General features: G+C 45.9%; 1 protein-coding gene across 7 annotated transcripts in view; it reads left to right on the top strand.

The window, feature by feature from the left end:
- Positions 1-16,989, top strand: part of tcf7l2 (transcription factor 7 like 2) — an 87,461-nt gene that overhangs the window by 23,340 nt on the left and 47,132 nt on the right. For 4 of the 7 annotated variants that reach the window (XM_083687704.1, XM_083687705.1, XM_083687703.1 and 1 more), the window contains exons 4-5: positions 6,681-6,782; positions 13,335-13,394. In XM_083687704.1, coding sequence (XP_083543830.1) covers positions 6,681-6,782; positions 13,335-13,394 — 162 coding nt within the window. The remainder of the gene's footprint in view (positions 1-6,680; positions 6,783-13,334; positions 13,395-16,989) is intronic. The other 3 variants (XM_083687708.1, XM_083687707.1, XM_083687706.1) reach the window with 1 other exon arrangement.

Below are 16,989 nucleotides of genomic sequence, written 5' to 3'. Positions count from 1 at the left end.
AAAAGTGTCAGGTTGAGTTTGTCTGAGAGAAAGGGGAGAGGAAGTGTTGGGGGGGTTAAGAGGTGAGGAGGAGGGAGGTTTTTGAGCGGTTCGGCGGCCCCGCGCTGTCAGGGCCGGTGGAACCCCCTAGCGGTTCTGGCTTTGGAGTAAATACAGGCCCAGCGGACCTCTTCCCGCCCCGGGGCACACAAACCCCAGGCCTTCCCACATTCCAGTTTTATTTTCCTGCTTGCAAAACGCCTCTGGCTATCAGAGCTGGTGGGGCTTTTTTTATTTACTCATAAAATGTGTATTAGAAGAACTAAAGCAGTCATGAAGAGCTCTCTCGCGTCGACTAACTTTCCACAGCTTTTGGTTGGAGTTCTTTAGCTACTCTTTTCTTTCTCTCGGTCTTCCTTCTCCCTCCCTCCTCCACTCCCCTCACCTTCTCCCCACTTATTCTCCTCCTCTTCCTCCTCATCATACGTTCTCTAGAGACTAAGCCTATTTTACACACACACACACACACGCACGCACACGCACACGCACAGCACATAGCGGTGTACCGTATAGAGGGGGGAAAGGGTCTCTATTTCGACCAGGGGGATTTCAAAGGGTCTGGATAGCATTATTTTTCTCCCCACACAATTACAGAAAATTGCCATCCCCCGCCTCAACAATTGGGTGTGTCTGCGTGAGCGTATATATGTGTGTTTATGTTTTACCCTGCACCTGTGACAACGAAAACAAGGGGACCCTAGAATATCTAGAACAAAACATAGGATTATAGCTGCTGCCCATTGGAGAGTGTGTACTGTAGTGTACTGTAGCTTGCTCTCTATGCTTTCTAAGATACGATATAGCAGGGCTATTCAACGATATTCTTAAGGGGGCCCGATTTTCTAAATGTTATTTGCAGGGGGGCCAGACATTTTCCACATGCATGCAATTATTCTTTCCAACAACTGTATACACTTGTAAAACAACGCACAAACACCACTATATTCCTACAAAGTAGGCTAGCTTTAATTTATACAATCACTTAGTTTAAACTAAGTGCTTATTATAGGCCTATATAAGTGCATACATTTCTTTCTTCTGAGTAACACTTTTCTCACCTACTGGATATGAACACAGCACACACAGTTTCCCTTCTAAGGAGAGAAATTGCACTATTTCTTTGTTGGACAAGCACAGTAACGTTCAGGTCATATGAAGTCAGTGCAATTCTCAGGCAATGATGACGGTGTTCATTTGTCAGGAGGGAACAGGTGTTTGTTTTAATAGCGTTCATGTGAGAGAAGCTGGATTCAAGTGTACATTGATCCAAACATAGTTAGAAGAAAACATGCCAGTCTTCTCATATTTGGGAATTGCTTTCCATATTGACATGATCCAAAACGTTGCACTGCCTGAATCAGTCAAGCAGCGTTGCAAAATCCAACAGCGAAGACTGGCGAGCGAACGCTGATTGGGTGTAAACTGGTACCATGGTGATATTGATTGACACTGCTCAATGGGTGGAACAATAGGCAGAAAGCGCTTCTCCGATTGGAGGAAATTAAACTTCATTTTTGCGGGGACTTTTTTTGAAGATCTTTATTAATTGATCAAAGGGCCAGTCTAAATTGATGGACGGGCCTGATCAGGCCCCCAGGTCGCCAGGTCTGAATATAGTCTCAGCTCACCAGTAAGACTTGCACTGTCATTGTTGTTGAATCGGTTCTCTTCCCATTTTCAGCATGGCAAACCCAAATAAAGCCCTTTATTTTTGTGGTTTGATTGGTATAATCTGCAAGCTGTCATTCCTATCCCAGGCCCTTATCCCCAGGGAGCCAGTTTATATGATTGTGTGCGTGTGTCCGTGCGCGTGTGTCTGTGCGTGTGTGTCCATGCGTGTGTGTCCGTGCATGCCTGTGTCTTTGTCCATACGTGTAAATGGGTGTATGTATCACTGTGTGAATATACATGTTGGCCTGTGTGTGTGTCATGCCTGAACTATGAGGCAGCCGCCATGGTCACAGATGGGCTGGGGATCTGCCGGGGTCTCCAGAGCCGGACCCAGGCTCCATATGCTGGCTATAAACCCGAGCCGCTTGCCTCTCTCCTGCTCTTGCTCTCTTTCTCTCCCTCCATCCCTCTCTCTCACCCTCACATTGTTGACATGGCTGGAATGTCTGCGGACCCCAGTCAGGCCTGCGCCCGGGGATTCACTTCATCCTCCCTGGGGACCTGCTGGGAATAGTCCCCCCGGTGTCAGGAGCCACTCTGGCACATTAGGAGCCCCTGTTTGTCTGATTGCCCCTAATCCAAAACCAAATGAACAAGCCGCTCGTGGCCGAGTGCTCGGGTTGCAATGTGACAAACACGTCAGATGGGGTTTCAGCGGGAACAGGTTTCCTCACTGACCGCCTCAAGAACTCAGGGGCCACTGACACTGATTCGCTGTATAAAGTTTATCTGCAAGAAAAATTGTCAAGGAGGCTTTTTTTTTTAGGGTAGGGTCAAGTGTATATTGAAGCCGTGGCTTTTTTCAATATCTTAAATAAAACGTTATTTTAGGAGTGCTTTTGTAGCAGTAATCGATGGGGTATGTACAAGATTTAGTGGGAGGTATTTCAGGTTGAGTCGTTCTAGAAAGGTGAATGCCTATTTGATTTGTAATGAGAGGTGGGGGCGGGGGGGGCGGTGGAGAGTTGTAGTGGGGTGGATGTGTGAAGATGATGTGTGAAGATGATGTGTGAGCACTCACAATGCAGACTGTCGTCTCCCGCTGGGGCCTCGCTCTGTAGAACCCCATGGCACTGGGATAGCCCCAGCTTGTTTGCATTGTGATGACAGTTAGTGTGTGTCTGGGTCACATTCAACAGCTCATGATGTGCCAAACCCAAGTTTTGCAGCAGTCACTCACTCAAATACGCCGGTCAGTTTGGTGGCAGGCCGGAAAAAATATGATCGTGAAGGCGCCGGTTCTTGAAGAGCACCCCTCTCTCAACACCCCCCCCCCCTTCTCTCTCTCTCTCTCTCCTTTGTGCCTGTCACTATGGGAAATATCCAGACGAGAGAACGAGGGAGAGGGAGTTCATCCCTCTGTGAGGATTTAGAGAACTCCCTTGTCTTTCACTTCATCAGAGACAATTGAGTCATTCAGCCCCCATTGTGCAGCCGCCGAGGCCAGGAGGGGCACAGGGTTGGGAAGCGAGAGGGGGTGGGGGCACAACCCTGGGCCTGTGTGTGTACTCTGGGGGGCAGGAGAGTTGGGGTTCGGAGGGGTGGGGTTGAGGGATAGGGGGGGGTTGAGGGATAGGGGGGGAGAGTTATCCTGGAACTCCGGAGCAATTTGTCACATCGGAATGGGCTCTTGAGTTACCAGGGGGGCCCTCGTAGCGGGAGAGGTTTTTTTGGTGCTGAGGAGGAGGGGGGGGGGGGGCAGAGGTCATGGCCTACTCAAGCCCAGGCGGCGTGTCCATCAGCAGGCACTGGAAGGGGTGTGTGTGGGGGGGGAGAGAGAGAGAGAGGAAGGAGGCAAAGTTGGGGTCGGAAAGCTTGGCACTTGCCGGGGCTCCGTTTTCCTTGGCATGCTTGTAAAACCTGCAGGAGGGATTAGCCTGTGAGAACATTTGCAATAGCAGGCTGAAGTTGAGCAGCCTGTCGAGGCATGTGCGCTCTCTCTCTCCTCTCTCTCTCTCTCTCTCTCTCTCTCTCACACTCTCTCTGTCCTTGCTCTAGAGGCACTCTCTGGGGTGTCACCTTTCACCCCCCCCCCCCCCCCCCACACACACACACACACACACACACTCCTCCATGGAAGAGGCCTCCCTGGCCTGCAGTTGTCTGGACTTTGTCTGCTCCTCCCAGACAATCATATGGCTGTGTGAAGTCTAGTCCACCAGTCCGAAATGGTAGGACCCTTTTATGACTGGAATCAAAATCAGACCCCCTCCTGCTGCTGCCTCCACCAGCCCCCCCCGACAGCCCCGCTGACTGTCTTGAATTACCTAATAGATGACAGTGGTACTGTCACTCTCCCTAACCCCCTACACACTCAGCCCCCTCTCTGTCTTCATGGCAATTAATACCCAATGTGGGGGGTCCGTAAAAAAACCACGAGACCACAACACGAGCTTTACGACTCATCCTTTCCAACCCTCGACACACACAAACAAGCAAAAACAAACCCAAGTTGCAGTAAAAGCCTTGTGGGGGTCATACAGGAGTGGTGGTTGGTTGAGCTGGGCAGCAGTTGGCTGAGCAGAGGACGGGAGTCAATAACTCCCTCCAGCACAAACCACAGCCAGCACCCCGTAGTGAACTCTCAGCTAATTACCACTGATTTAGCCACAGTCTCAGGAAGGGTCGCGACACACACACACACACACACACACACACACACACACACACACAGACTCCTGCTGATAGGAGAAATACAAACACATCCAGGCTGATACCCACAGCAACAAAAACACACAACATTTCTACCAGCTCAGGCACAGGTTGAAGATGTTTTTGAACCCCTACCCTCCATAACGCTTCAGAGAATGATTAGCTCTAGTGGGCCTCAACAACATTTGAGAAATGTTTGGATAATATATATTAATAATAGATGATAGATATACTGCATCCTTAGAATCAAAAGTGCAGTGCTGAAAGAGAGCCAACCCGATCGGATTGGATAGGGACAGAGACTGAGATGGAATGACAACATTCCCATTCTGGCCCAGGCCGAGTTTTTGGGGGGGCTGGAATCCTTGCCTAGTGCTTTATGTCCCGCTTGCATCAGAGGCCACGATACAAGGCCAACTTAACTTGTCAGAAGTTTCCTTAGGGAAATTGTTGAGGTATAGGACGGCATATATTAAGGATGCTTCTTTTTTATGTTGACTTTACTCCAAATGCATTTTTCATGTCTTGGCCTTCAGGCTACCAAAAGCAGCCCCTGTGGTCCCAAGGTTAAGAAACTAGCTCGTAACCCTCCTGTGTTTCAGCTTTCCAACTCAAATGACCCTGTTCTTTTTTTTTCTGTCTTTCTCCCTCTTTTCTCTCTTCTAATCTTTCTCTTTGTCTGTCTTATACCCTTGGTCTTTGTCTCTCTCTCTCTCTCTCTCACTTCACTTCCAAATGGAACTCCCGTTAAATATTTAGTCATTGATTATTTTTTATCAAATGTACGTGCTCTTTCAAAGTTTCATTTAATATTTTGACTGCTCACAACTCATGAAAAACATGTTTGCATAGCTGTGCATGCAAATCCAGGGGACTCCCGCCAACATTTGACAGATTGTTTGAATGCCCATTTGAATGTACTCTCTGGCAGTAAGCGGTCTCAAAAGGTCAATGATCTTACACAGTTTTCCCCGATACTCAGTTCTATTGTTTTTACTCCTGACAATAAGGTTGCGTTTCCCTCCCCCTTGACCTTCCCCCTGTAACTTAACTAATATTGAGGGCCCACATGGAGCGTGGGCAGCCGAGATGAACTTCACACCCCTCAGACGAGGTGGCCATGACGATAATAAAGGGAGTGTTCGGTCACAGACGATAGCAGGGTCAACCCACGAGGATCATGGGGGTTAGAAGGGAGTTGGAGCGTTAGCTTAGCCAAAGGGCAGTCGCCAGCAACTCGCAATAGAGGCCCAACCAGCAATTGAGGCCCTATAAACATTTAATGGTGGATAGCAGGAGAAAAGCATTCAGCTTGAATGATATACTAACTAACTTTAAATAGTTTAGGTAGTCAAAATAAGCTATAAGCTTCCTTTTCCTGCATAAATAAAGGTTAACAACAAAATAATAAAATCTAGCAAAAAACAGGCTACAGTTCAGACTCTTCCCCCTTAAGGAACATACACACTACATGGTAAAGTTTAGGTCTTGCAGTGGCTCTCCCTCAAGCTTGTGATTTGTGGCAAGTATGACGACGATGATGATGATTCCCTTCCTTTCCTCTTCCTTGTCATTACAGGGAACTGTGTGCGGTATATGATATTGCAATCAACATGACTTAAATGGCTCCACCTAAGTTTATGACAAAGGCATAGGTTGCTCCAGGTGTAGGTCATCTACATTATCTCTGCCTCACTCTCTCTGGCAGTGTGTACAGTATGTGTGTGTCACTACCGATAAAGACCAAGTCAATCATTCACTGAGACAGTCTGTAGGTTGACTCACAAAATAACATGCAGTGGCGCTACAGTGCAATTCTTTAGTTTGCGGATGACCAATAAAAATCATTTAGGTCACTCAAGTTTCGAATGGTCACATTTATGGCATCTTAAACCCATAATCCATGGACAGTAGCCTTCTCAGAAGTAAACATTGGGATTCACCAAAATGTGGACTTCAAACCAATGCTATACTAGACATCGATCCTCTATGTTCTTTCTTATGTTATGTTTACATATGAGTTAATTGTATTAAAGCAACACTGTGGTACATTATCTACATGTTCAATGTTCAGAATCTTCTCATATCAAGTGTGTGTGGCTGTACAAGCTCTTGAAGCCAACCGCACCTCATGTGCCGTCCGCCCAAAGATCCTTGTTTGCTTTTGTGTGTTTGTTTTTTTTCTGAATCATGTGATCGTTTTTAGAAAGTGTTGACTTCTTTTTGTTCTGTTTAGTTTTTGTATAGTTTTTTTTGCTTTGACTGCATTGTTAACATGTTGTTTCTTTCTTTCTCCATTTTGTTTCTTTGTCATTCAGTACCTACAGATGAAATGGCCCCTGCTAGATGTTCAACAAGGAAGTCTTCAAAGTAGACATGGACTTAAAGATGCCAGGTCCCCTTCACCGGCACACATTGTTGTAAGTAACCCCTGCTTAGTCCTTTACATCTCTCTCAAGCTCTTCCTCCTCTTTAAGGGCACAAAGACAACCCTTCTTCCTGTATCCTGTTTTGTGTTCTTCTTTGAGATTAACCCTCCATTTCCAAATCAAGACTGTTGAATGGATGTCAGTGATAAACCAAAGTGCTTAGACTGTATGTCTTCCCAGAAATGACAGTGAGTAACCCGCCTAGCCAGTTTGACCCGACCAACAGTTAGGTGAAAGAGACGCTAATTTTTTAGCAAGGCCCTTTTCACATGTGGATATAAGGGGATGTAGGTACTGTAAGCTCTGTGTTGGCTGCATTGGTTGCATAAACAATGGTAGGAGCTCTGAAAAAAAAGGGAAGCTCACTCTGAGGGATGAACTAGGGTCAGTAGCTGCCAAAGTGGCAGGTGGCCCATTGCTCTTTGGACGGCCACACAGCCTCTGAAGCAGTGTGTAGCCTCGACAGGCCCTGTTCAGCCCAGCACTACTTACAGTGGAGTTTGGAAGCAGGGTAATTAGATGTACCAGCGCTAATAGGCAACTATGTGGAGATGACCCATAGCCCCAACAGGAGTTTATGAGCACAGCGTGGGCGGAGTTCTACCATACTCACACAAACCCACACACTATTAACTTTCTAAAAACCATGACCAGCGTCCCAGGTTGGCTAGGTGATTGGACAGAGACCTTATATGACCACATCAATATTTAGAAGGAAGTAATTCATTATCAACAGATTAATTTCTACACCGTTGGCAAAGGGGTGAGGGGAATTTAGGAAGGTCATTGGAAAGGTTGAGTAAAGTTAAGAGGACAGTATGTGTGCGGTCAGGCAAGAGATCCATAAAATGTTGCGGTGTGGATGAAGGTGTCAGCAAGATGACTCTCAGTGCCTAGGGCCACAATAGACATGGTAATCTATATTGATAACACCAACTTTTAAGCACATAACTTGCCTATTTGTTATAGTTTCTGACATCAATTCGGACAGAGTTCATAGGCACGTTGTGAATATACATTATATTAACATGCTCTGTGTAATCACATCGCTGACCCTGTGTTGACCCATGGAGTGAACAGTCTACCGTTGTTTGGGTCACATGGGCTTTGCACAAACAAAGTGAACATTTTGTGGAACAAATGACTCACCATGTGAGTGTCACTGAAAGTCACTTTTGGTATTTGATAAGTAAGGTTAGTTTTTACGATCCACAATAAATACCATCACAAATGGTTCCCAGTTCAACAGTAAGAGAAAGTTGGCATGCTTTGGTCTTTTGCCCGTTCTAACTAAGCACAGCTTAAAATAGCCTGTGTTGAACAGGCTGTTTATTTTAAACAGTAACCCTGTCAAAAGTTATGTTTTTGAGACAAAGAGATGGCGATGACAGTGTTCTAATGAACAAAACAACCAAAACTCAGGCCCTCCTTATCCTCCTGGCAATGGCAGGAGTTATTTTCATACTGTAAAGTTCAGGAGGCCCCTCTTGCATGTTTATTTTAAGAGACGCAGTGAGAGAGAGGAAAAAAACCCATCTCCTCTCAAATCATTAAGCTGCAGGTTAATGCTTCAGTTTTTATTCTGCCATGAGTCATATGGCTGTAAATACTTATCACCTCACGTCTTCCATTGCTCCTTACCAACGGCTTTAAGAGGCGTTACATAAGACAACATCCAGCGAGACTACAGTTCAAATGCCTTGTGTTCAAAACTCATTAGAGTCTCATTGCTCTCGCAATTGCGTTTTTGTCTTTTTATTTATTTATTTATTTATTTAGATTGATTGGTATGATCAGCGATTTGTTTGATCAAGAACGGGACTGGTAAGATCAGAGGAGTTTCTGCACAGGCACACACTTGCTTTAAGTGTAAGCGATCAAATTGAATGTGAGATGTAGATTGTATTGCCCCCCCCGTCTCTCTCCTCCGCCTCAATCTCTATCTATCTCTGACTGAGGGGAGTTTGATTGGATGTTTCCCTTGTTTGCATCATACTGATGTGAATGTATAGACGGGCAACCTGGGAATGATAACAACAACCGCGTCCTCTCGTTGTCTTATCAATCTGCCCGTAAAAAGTCCAGGCCCTGTTTTTTTCCCCCTCCTCCTTCCTCTAACTGGAAGATTCCACTACGTGCCTTCCTTATCAATAAATTGGTCCATAAACGGTAGTTTCTTTTTGCTTCCAAATGGGAAGAACATACCTGAGTACCTTGACCTCTCCAGCGAAGAATGTAGTGTCTGCATTGCGGCGATAAGCCCCAGCCTGATAGGCGGGAGTGATAGGGAGAGCGATCCGAAGTTCAAGTGACCCTCGAAACGACGAAAGAAAGACCGGGAGAGAGAGAGAGGCTGTGAGACAGAAAGTAAGACAAAAACATAGTGAATGATAGACAGACATCTAAATGCCCCATGTTCTCAAATTAGCGCTCACATGCCCAAAAAAAAGGTCCCCGAAATAGACAGAAATATTGTCAAGAAATTACCTGATTGGACAGAGACGGGCAAAACCTCTCCACTCCCATGAGCAAAAACTTATTTTGCTAAAATTAGTTTGCCTTAAACTGAGGACTGTGTGGTGTTATGAGATAAGAACAATTGATTAACAAATATATCATGAACGCTATGGAAGTAGATGGACATACGGACAGGTAGTCGACAAGACAAGGACAGAGACAGTCCTACAAGCATACACTCATAGTCAGACAAACACTGCCAGACGATGTCTCGGCTGGATGGGTCGTTTCCCAGTTAGAAGTGTCTGTTGGAACAGCCATGGGTCAGCCATGACAAAGAAAAGAGGAAGTGACCTCAGAGGCTTGTCTTTCTGATGGCGCATTCCCCACCTTTGCCACGCCCCCAAAGGGGGCACGTCGGGACCTTTGAAGTGTCTGACCACCCCGCGGGGCAGCCTCAAAACTGCTGCCGCTGAACTTTTATGCCATTGGCTGAAAGTTATTATTTATTTATATACCTATTGATGTGTGTTTTTTTAGAGAGAAACCCAGGGAGAGACATTTTTTGCCTCATGCCCCACACAGTCAATGCTCTGAGATGTATCACATCCAATAGTTCACTGGACTACGCTTAGCTCTTATGAAACCCGCATATAAACAAAGAGCTTCTCGATTTGGAATACCATTAACTATTTAAAAAAAATGGGAGGTTATCCATATATTTCTTGATTTATTGGTCTTGTTGCATCAGAATAGTCCTACACTGGATGATGCACAGACCCACTTTGTCTGTGTCTCACTTCCATGTTGAGTCTCTAGCAGTAGGAAGTAGCTCACAGTTGGTAGAAGTGGGATTTTCTTTTTTACAACATCTGTCACAGATATGTGATTGGTTATGGGATTTGTTTCCAGTGTGAGTGAAGGCTGCAGAGCTCACCAATCCCACCAAACAAACTGCTAAGCCCTAAGGGGATGGCAATATACCTACCATCACTATATACCCATTGGTATGGGTCAGCATAGTCTACATAGTCTGACTTTCACCTCCTTCCTATCTCTCTCTCCCTCCTTCTCTCTCTCCCTTTTTCTCTCTCTCTACCCCCTTTCTCTCTCACACACATACACACACGCACGTATGCACCCACACACCCACATCACAGCTGCCCAATGCTGCTACTCAAGCAGTCATCATTGTCGTAGCCCAGTAAAACAAGGTGGTGTTCTGGTCATGGGATTTCTTTACACGAGTTTCAGGTTCAAGTGTAGAACTCTCTGATACAGAAGCAGTGTGAGAGTAAGTCAGATGATGTCAGGCTGGGAAATGTTGATTCATTCATTTTATAACAGTCATCTGACAAAGTAGAAATTATTTGTTATTGTTAAACTAGGGCGATGAGTCAGTGGGATGTAATGGCACTTAATGTACGAGTTAGTATTGTGGCGCAAGTCAAACATATTTAACGATGCATCTTAAATTGACATGCTGGGAATTGGGGCAGAAACATGCACATGTTTGAGCGTGCACACACACACACACACACACACACACACACACACACACACACACACACACACACACACACACACACACACACACACACACACACACACACACACACGTCCTAGTCCTTTCCCTCTTGTTCAGGACGGACAATGTCTCCATTGTTTTCTGGGCTTTCACTGGCAGCAGGGGACGGCTGAAGTGTTAACCATTTCCTAACCGGGCCACTGTAGTGAGGTGTGTGTGTGCCTGTGTGTGTGTGTGTGTGCCTGTGTGTGTGTGGCAGTGAAGCATGGGGCTAGCGCAGGGGAGAAGGGAGGGTGAGGTATAGTGTCCTGTTTTTTGCCTACTCCAAGTGTATGGTGATTACCATTGAGGAAGTGATGGAATTTTATGTGTGGCAAGACCTCCCACCTGAGGCTTTTCAACCGTTTTGCTTCTCCCTTAAAAAGGCCTACTGGTACACTGGCAAAAGAGTCAACTGGAAATGGTTGTCCCTCTCTTCTATATGAATATTGAAAACAGAATAGGCTCTGTCATTCATTGTAGGTGATTTGTTCAGAATTCAGGAAACAACCCACAATGACATTCCAGTCACCGACTGTGGGTGAATCACTCTTCGGAGAAGACGAGACCAAAGATCGCGTCTACTCCTCCTTCCATCTTTATGTAGGTTTTAGAAAAGTTAGATAAAGACGGGCCTCCTCTTCTGAATTGCAGTGCACCTGGGCTGCCCAGACAATGGCTCCGGGGTCCTGGGAGTCCTGGTGTGAAGCCCTGGCCTCCGCAGTTAATGAGCTCCCCCAGGGTCAGCCACTGGAGACATTGCCTTCAGTGTTTATGAGGCGGGGGGAGGGGGGGGAGGGGGGGGAGGAGGTCAGACATACTGTTTCTCCTACCACCCTCCTCACCCACTCTCTTTACCTAAGCTTGTATCTATCTTCTACTCTGTCTCTCTCTTCTATCCCTCCCCCGATACTCTCTCCTCACCCCACCTGGGGCCGGTCTGAGCAGTGGATGTCAGCGGTAGCTACTGTTGTCAGCTGTAGCCCAGATTAGCTGAATGCTGTTTGTTGTTATGGCAGCTCCCACAGCCCCCTCAACTCTTCACTGGGTGGGTGGGGGGGGGGGATGGGTAGACATGGCCTCACTCGTCAGACAGGGGGCTTTATGCCTCTTCTGGGCACCCTGCCCACCCCACCAGAGGCCTCGTCCTTGTGTCCAGTCTCCAACGAGACGCCGCTACCGCCTGCCACTGCACTGTCACTGTGTGACATCACTCTCAACTCGGTGGCCAAAACATGAGCAGAGGCCGACGAGACGAGGCGTCAGTTATGGGAACAGTGACAGCTTTTTCACCTCATGAAACGGAATCTGGACAAAGTCGTCGCCTGTTTTATGTCGTCCAGAAATAACGACAGCGCCATTTAGAAAAAAGTACCGTAGCTCATTTTTGACTTGTAGAATGATGGTACTTGGGACGGTTTTGTTCCTTTTATTTGTTTGACGTATTGCCCTCCACCATGCTACCACTGCAACTGGCATCATCTGATTGCAGGAAATATGAATAGCTTTTATATGCGTGTGAATACATGTAGCTGTGAGGTTATCGTCCTCTTTACCTCTGAGTGACTGGTATTTAGCATTATATAACCCCCCGTTGAACTTGGGCCACCCTGGGTAATGTGTGACGGTTATGTGCAAATTTAGTGTGTGTGTGCGTGCGTGTGCGTGCGTGTGCGTGCGTTATCTAGGTGGCCACAGGGTCATGTGCATGTGACAATATGACCCATTGACTTGCAGTGGAACCTGTGTAGTATCTTTGTGTATTTTGGTTAGCAGATATTATATTTTGGCAGAAGTAGCATAGGTTGTTCAGTGTGTGTGTGTGTGTGTGTGTGTGTGTGTGTGTGTGTGTGTGCCTGCCTGTGCGTGTGTGTGCGTGCATGCTGAATGGCTGTGTGATTTGATTAGTGTGCCACCTTTTTTCTAAACTGATCCATGAACTCTTTATCTCCTTCCCTGTTTCTCTTCCCTTTTCCTCTTTTTTTTCTCTCTCTCTCTTTCCATGCCCTTCATATCCTAATGTTAGAGTGATGTAAAACCTTGATTTGGCTGTTAGGAGTAACACCTACATGCGCAGATACAAATCTCCCCTGTTCACCTTACTGCACTGTCTCCTTACGAGGCCAAGTCAATGTCTTTGAACAGCCAGAAAGGCAAGACATCCCAGTGTTAACAACCAGTCAGACAGTATAACAGCCGTGTAACTAACCCAGAGAGTAACCCATGTTCTCATATTCTCTGTGTAATGTGTGTATGATACAGTACGTCTAGGCACGCACCCCTGGAGAAAGCTGAGCCAGTGAAAGGGAAAGGAAATGGAGGTTAAATAAATAAATAGCTAGAGAAAATATAAGTGGGGGTGCATTATTTCTTGTGAGAACACATTGATTTTGCATTCATGCCCTGGTAGGATAGGATGATGACTGTGTGTGTGTGTGTGTGTGTGTATGTGCGCGCGTGTGCGTGTGCGTGTGTCGATATAATTGTGTGACTCGGGAACGTTCGTCTTTTCCTTTCAGGGGCCCTTCTGTTTGGAATTCCCTGGACAGTCAGATCTGGGCCTTCACCAATTTCAGTTGGTGAGAGAACTTTGAATTCCCAAGTATCTTGTAGCTGGTGTGATGCCAAAAATTAACAACTGACAATTATGATGATGATGATGATGATTATTTTAAACAGTAATAACAACAACAACAACAACAACCATAATCCTGATGATAATCATGCTGTGTTGTGTTTTGTGCTGATTGAGTGCTGCTGATGCTGTCTTTTTCTCTGAAACGGTTGTGAAATGATTGGTGGGGGGTGGTATTTTGACTGATAAACCTACTAACCTTTAACAGATGCTCTCGCACTAAATATGTACTCATGTCTTGTGCAACGCAAATCTCTAGTTCTCTGAGACAAGGCTTTATATTCGGTGGGAGTTTTGTATTTCAGTGTTTCTTTTTTTTCCTGAGAACTGTGGTTTTTACGGCCTGTAACCCACTGAAGTGTTGTTTATGTGTGGATGCGTAGTTTTGCCGCTCACGATCTGTCTCTGGCGTAGCTAACTTTGGATGGTTTGGACTGTCGTCTGAAGGTAGCATTACAATCTCTGTCGATACATTTTGTTCCCCTTTTGCTTTAGAACAGCGTCAGTAGAAGAGTGTATCGATTCAGAGCTTTGCTATTTGAGACCATTTTAGGACATACTGTAGCGTGGTATAGGAAGCATGGATTCCAACAGTCTATAAAGACTTTTGGCAATGGTGTGCGTTCATTGTTCACATCACAAATCTCTATTAGATCTTTGGTTCATTTAGTTCCAAAATGTCTAACGTTTCCTCAGTGTTCTGCTAGAGGACGGTATTTTTGCGTTCAGTGTTTGAATTACCATCCGGCAGAGATAATCTCGTTCTGTTCTCTTTTATATCTACTTCTTTTAGCAGCTGTGTTGAAGAGGATTCTCTTTATTATCGGCATCTGTGGTTGAATGCAAGCCTGTGTGTGTGTGTGCGTGTGTGTGTGTGCGTGTGCATGTGCGTGCGTGTGCGTGTGTGTGTGTGTGTGTGGGCGGGGGGGTGGGGTGGGGGACAAGAGTTTGATCTTTCGCAAAGATCCAAGGACCACGAAGAGTCGGCCTGCAGAGCGAAAAAAAGAAAAAGAAAAAAGGTTGATTTTCTTTGTTTGTCTTAGTCCCACACTTTTAGCATTTCTGCTGCCTTGTTCTCCGCCTGCAGAGTGTCAAGTACAGTCCCCCCTCTCCTTGACAGACAGACACAAACAGCCAGTAGAATAGAGGGACTCAATTGTGGGGTGGACATAATGGTTAGCCTTGGTCTGCAGAGATTACTGCTGCCATGCAGATCAGCGGGGGCCAGATTGTTTAGCTCATCGCTGAGCGTTTAGCCACATGAAGGAGACAGAGAGGAAGGGCGCCGACGCGCTTGTCAGCCAGAAACAGAGAAGATAACTAATTTGTGTCTCCTTTGTACAGAGCCCGGCTCTTTTAGTTGCCTGATTGAATTGCTCAGCTGATCAATTGCTTGTTGATTCTCCACACTCCAACGGAGCCGTGTCAGTAATGAATAAAACATGAAAAATAAAAAACTGATAATTGTTTTGTCATAAAACAACCATTGGCATAATCATGGTATGAAAGTAGAGAAAGATCTTCCTTTCCTCCTTCTCCTTCTTCCATTCTTCTCCTACCTCCTTGTGTAAAGTGTCTGCCAGAACTTGTTTGACTAGGTAGGGCAGGAGCTAGATTGGGTGTGTCTCTGTCTGTGTTTCTGTGTGAGTGCGTCTTTAAATGTGTTTTTGTCTGCACAAGTGTGTCTGCATATTTTTTGCTGTCTTCATCTGAGGTGTGTGTGTGTGTGTGTGTGTGTGTGTGTGTGTGTGTGTGGTAGACAAGCAGGTCAAGTAAGGTTGTCAGGCACAGTTGCACATGACTTCACAGGCACCATGTCATGTGTCACTTGTTTGTAGGAACTTGTTGTGTGTGTGTTTGTCTTTTTTTGCACTAACATTTGGTGTGGTTTTGCTGACAGCAGCAACTATTTGCCTCTTAATTTATGGCCGGATGTTCAGACAGATTTTCATAGGTGATGTTAGATTGAATCTAGATTTCACAATACTTACTTTCCAAAAGGAACTTTTTCTTATTCCCTGTGCTGCTACAACCCCCTCCTCCCCTCCCCCCCTCCCCTCCCCTCCCCACCCAGTTCTCATTTGATTCTGTGGCTTGGCTGTGAGCGATGGAGAAGCAGCATACGTACTGTATTAGCACTCTGGACTGTTTCACAGGGAAACTTGTTTTGACAGAACTCCAGGTGTCTCATTGTTGGAACTGCTATGGTTCAACAGATTTACCAATTAGTGTTGGGCTGAGGGCATGGCTGGGCGGGAAAGGGGTAATCGGGTAGGGGGGGGTGTAATATGGAAGAATTGAAATGGGGAGGTGGGATGTTCCGGGTTGGGTAGAGTGATGGAATGAGGATGGAGGAAGTGGGGTGGAGGTGAAGGGGTGGCTCGGTCTTGTAGAGATTCTTGTGGCTGGAGAGAGGAACGCAGGGTAAGTTGATACGTGACCTAATTTTCGCAGCGGCAGAATGGAAGGGCTAGGGTTTCAGCTGAGCAACATGGAGGAGGAGAAATAAGAACAGGGGCGGAGGAAAGGAGGGATAAGGAGGGGAAAGGGAGGGGGTAAGGATATAAGCGTGAATTGACCTACCTATATGTTTACAATATCCTACAATATTCTCATACCCTTGATTTGACAGTTTGGCTAGCTGTAGGTTCTACTATGCATTGTACAATTTGATTTAATGTTGTCATGGGGGTGTGAATACGCAAATATGTTTACTCTGAAGATAAGATCTCAATCTGTGGAGGGTCCTACACACATCTGTCCACTGAACCAATTATTTGTTTTTGTTGAAATCCTTCATAGACTGTCCAGTGTTCTCACTTTCATACTAGGCTGAATTGTGTCAGATTATACACAATGTTATTACTTTCTGTAACTCTCTTTGTTTTTACTTCAGAAATGCCTGCTCCTTTTCCAGGAAGTTTTGACGTGAACTTCTGAGAAAGGGATGAAGTGATTTAGAGAAAAAATCTCTTGGGTTGGCATTTTTCGAATTTAGAACAGTGTTTGGCTCGTGTGTGTGAGAGAGCGTGAACCCTCTGAAATCACTGCCAGTGTTTAGTCAAAGAAGTTCATGAAAACATATTGAAGTAATAAGAAAAATAGGATATTCCCTCTAGATGTTTGGCTGTAAATATTTCTCATTGACGAATATTTCACAAACTGCTGTGGATCCAAAAGCAGCCACCAATCCCCCAAACATCCCAGTGTTAGCCCTCCAAATAACTGTAAATCGTTGCAACTCATGTCCTCGTTAATCGTCAGTTTAGATTGGCCACAGCACCCCTTGTGTTGGAGGACCCATCCATCCGCTAGCTGGTCTGCTGCGGTGGTCTATTGCCTGGCTCCCCCACACTGTAGGGGGCAGAGCATACAGGGGTTGGGCAAAGACAGAGGTGGGCATGGGTCTACATAGAGGCAATGAAGCCCCCAAAGAACAATTTACTGTTATGACCTGAATGTGCACTGTGACAGTCAAAGGTGTGTGTGCGTGTGCCTGTGCGTGTGTGCGTGCTGGCCGATTGGAATGCTGACTCTTT

Source organism: Argentina silus (genome assembly GCF_951799395.1).
Source record: "Argentina silus genome assembly, chromosome: 16".
NCBI lineage: Eukaryota > Metazoa > Chordata > Actinopteri > Argentiniformes > Argentinidae > Argentina > Argentina silus.
This window is presented reverse-complemented; position numbering and strand designations above follow the sequence as displayed.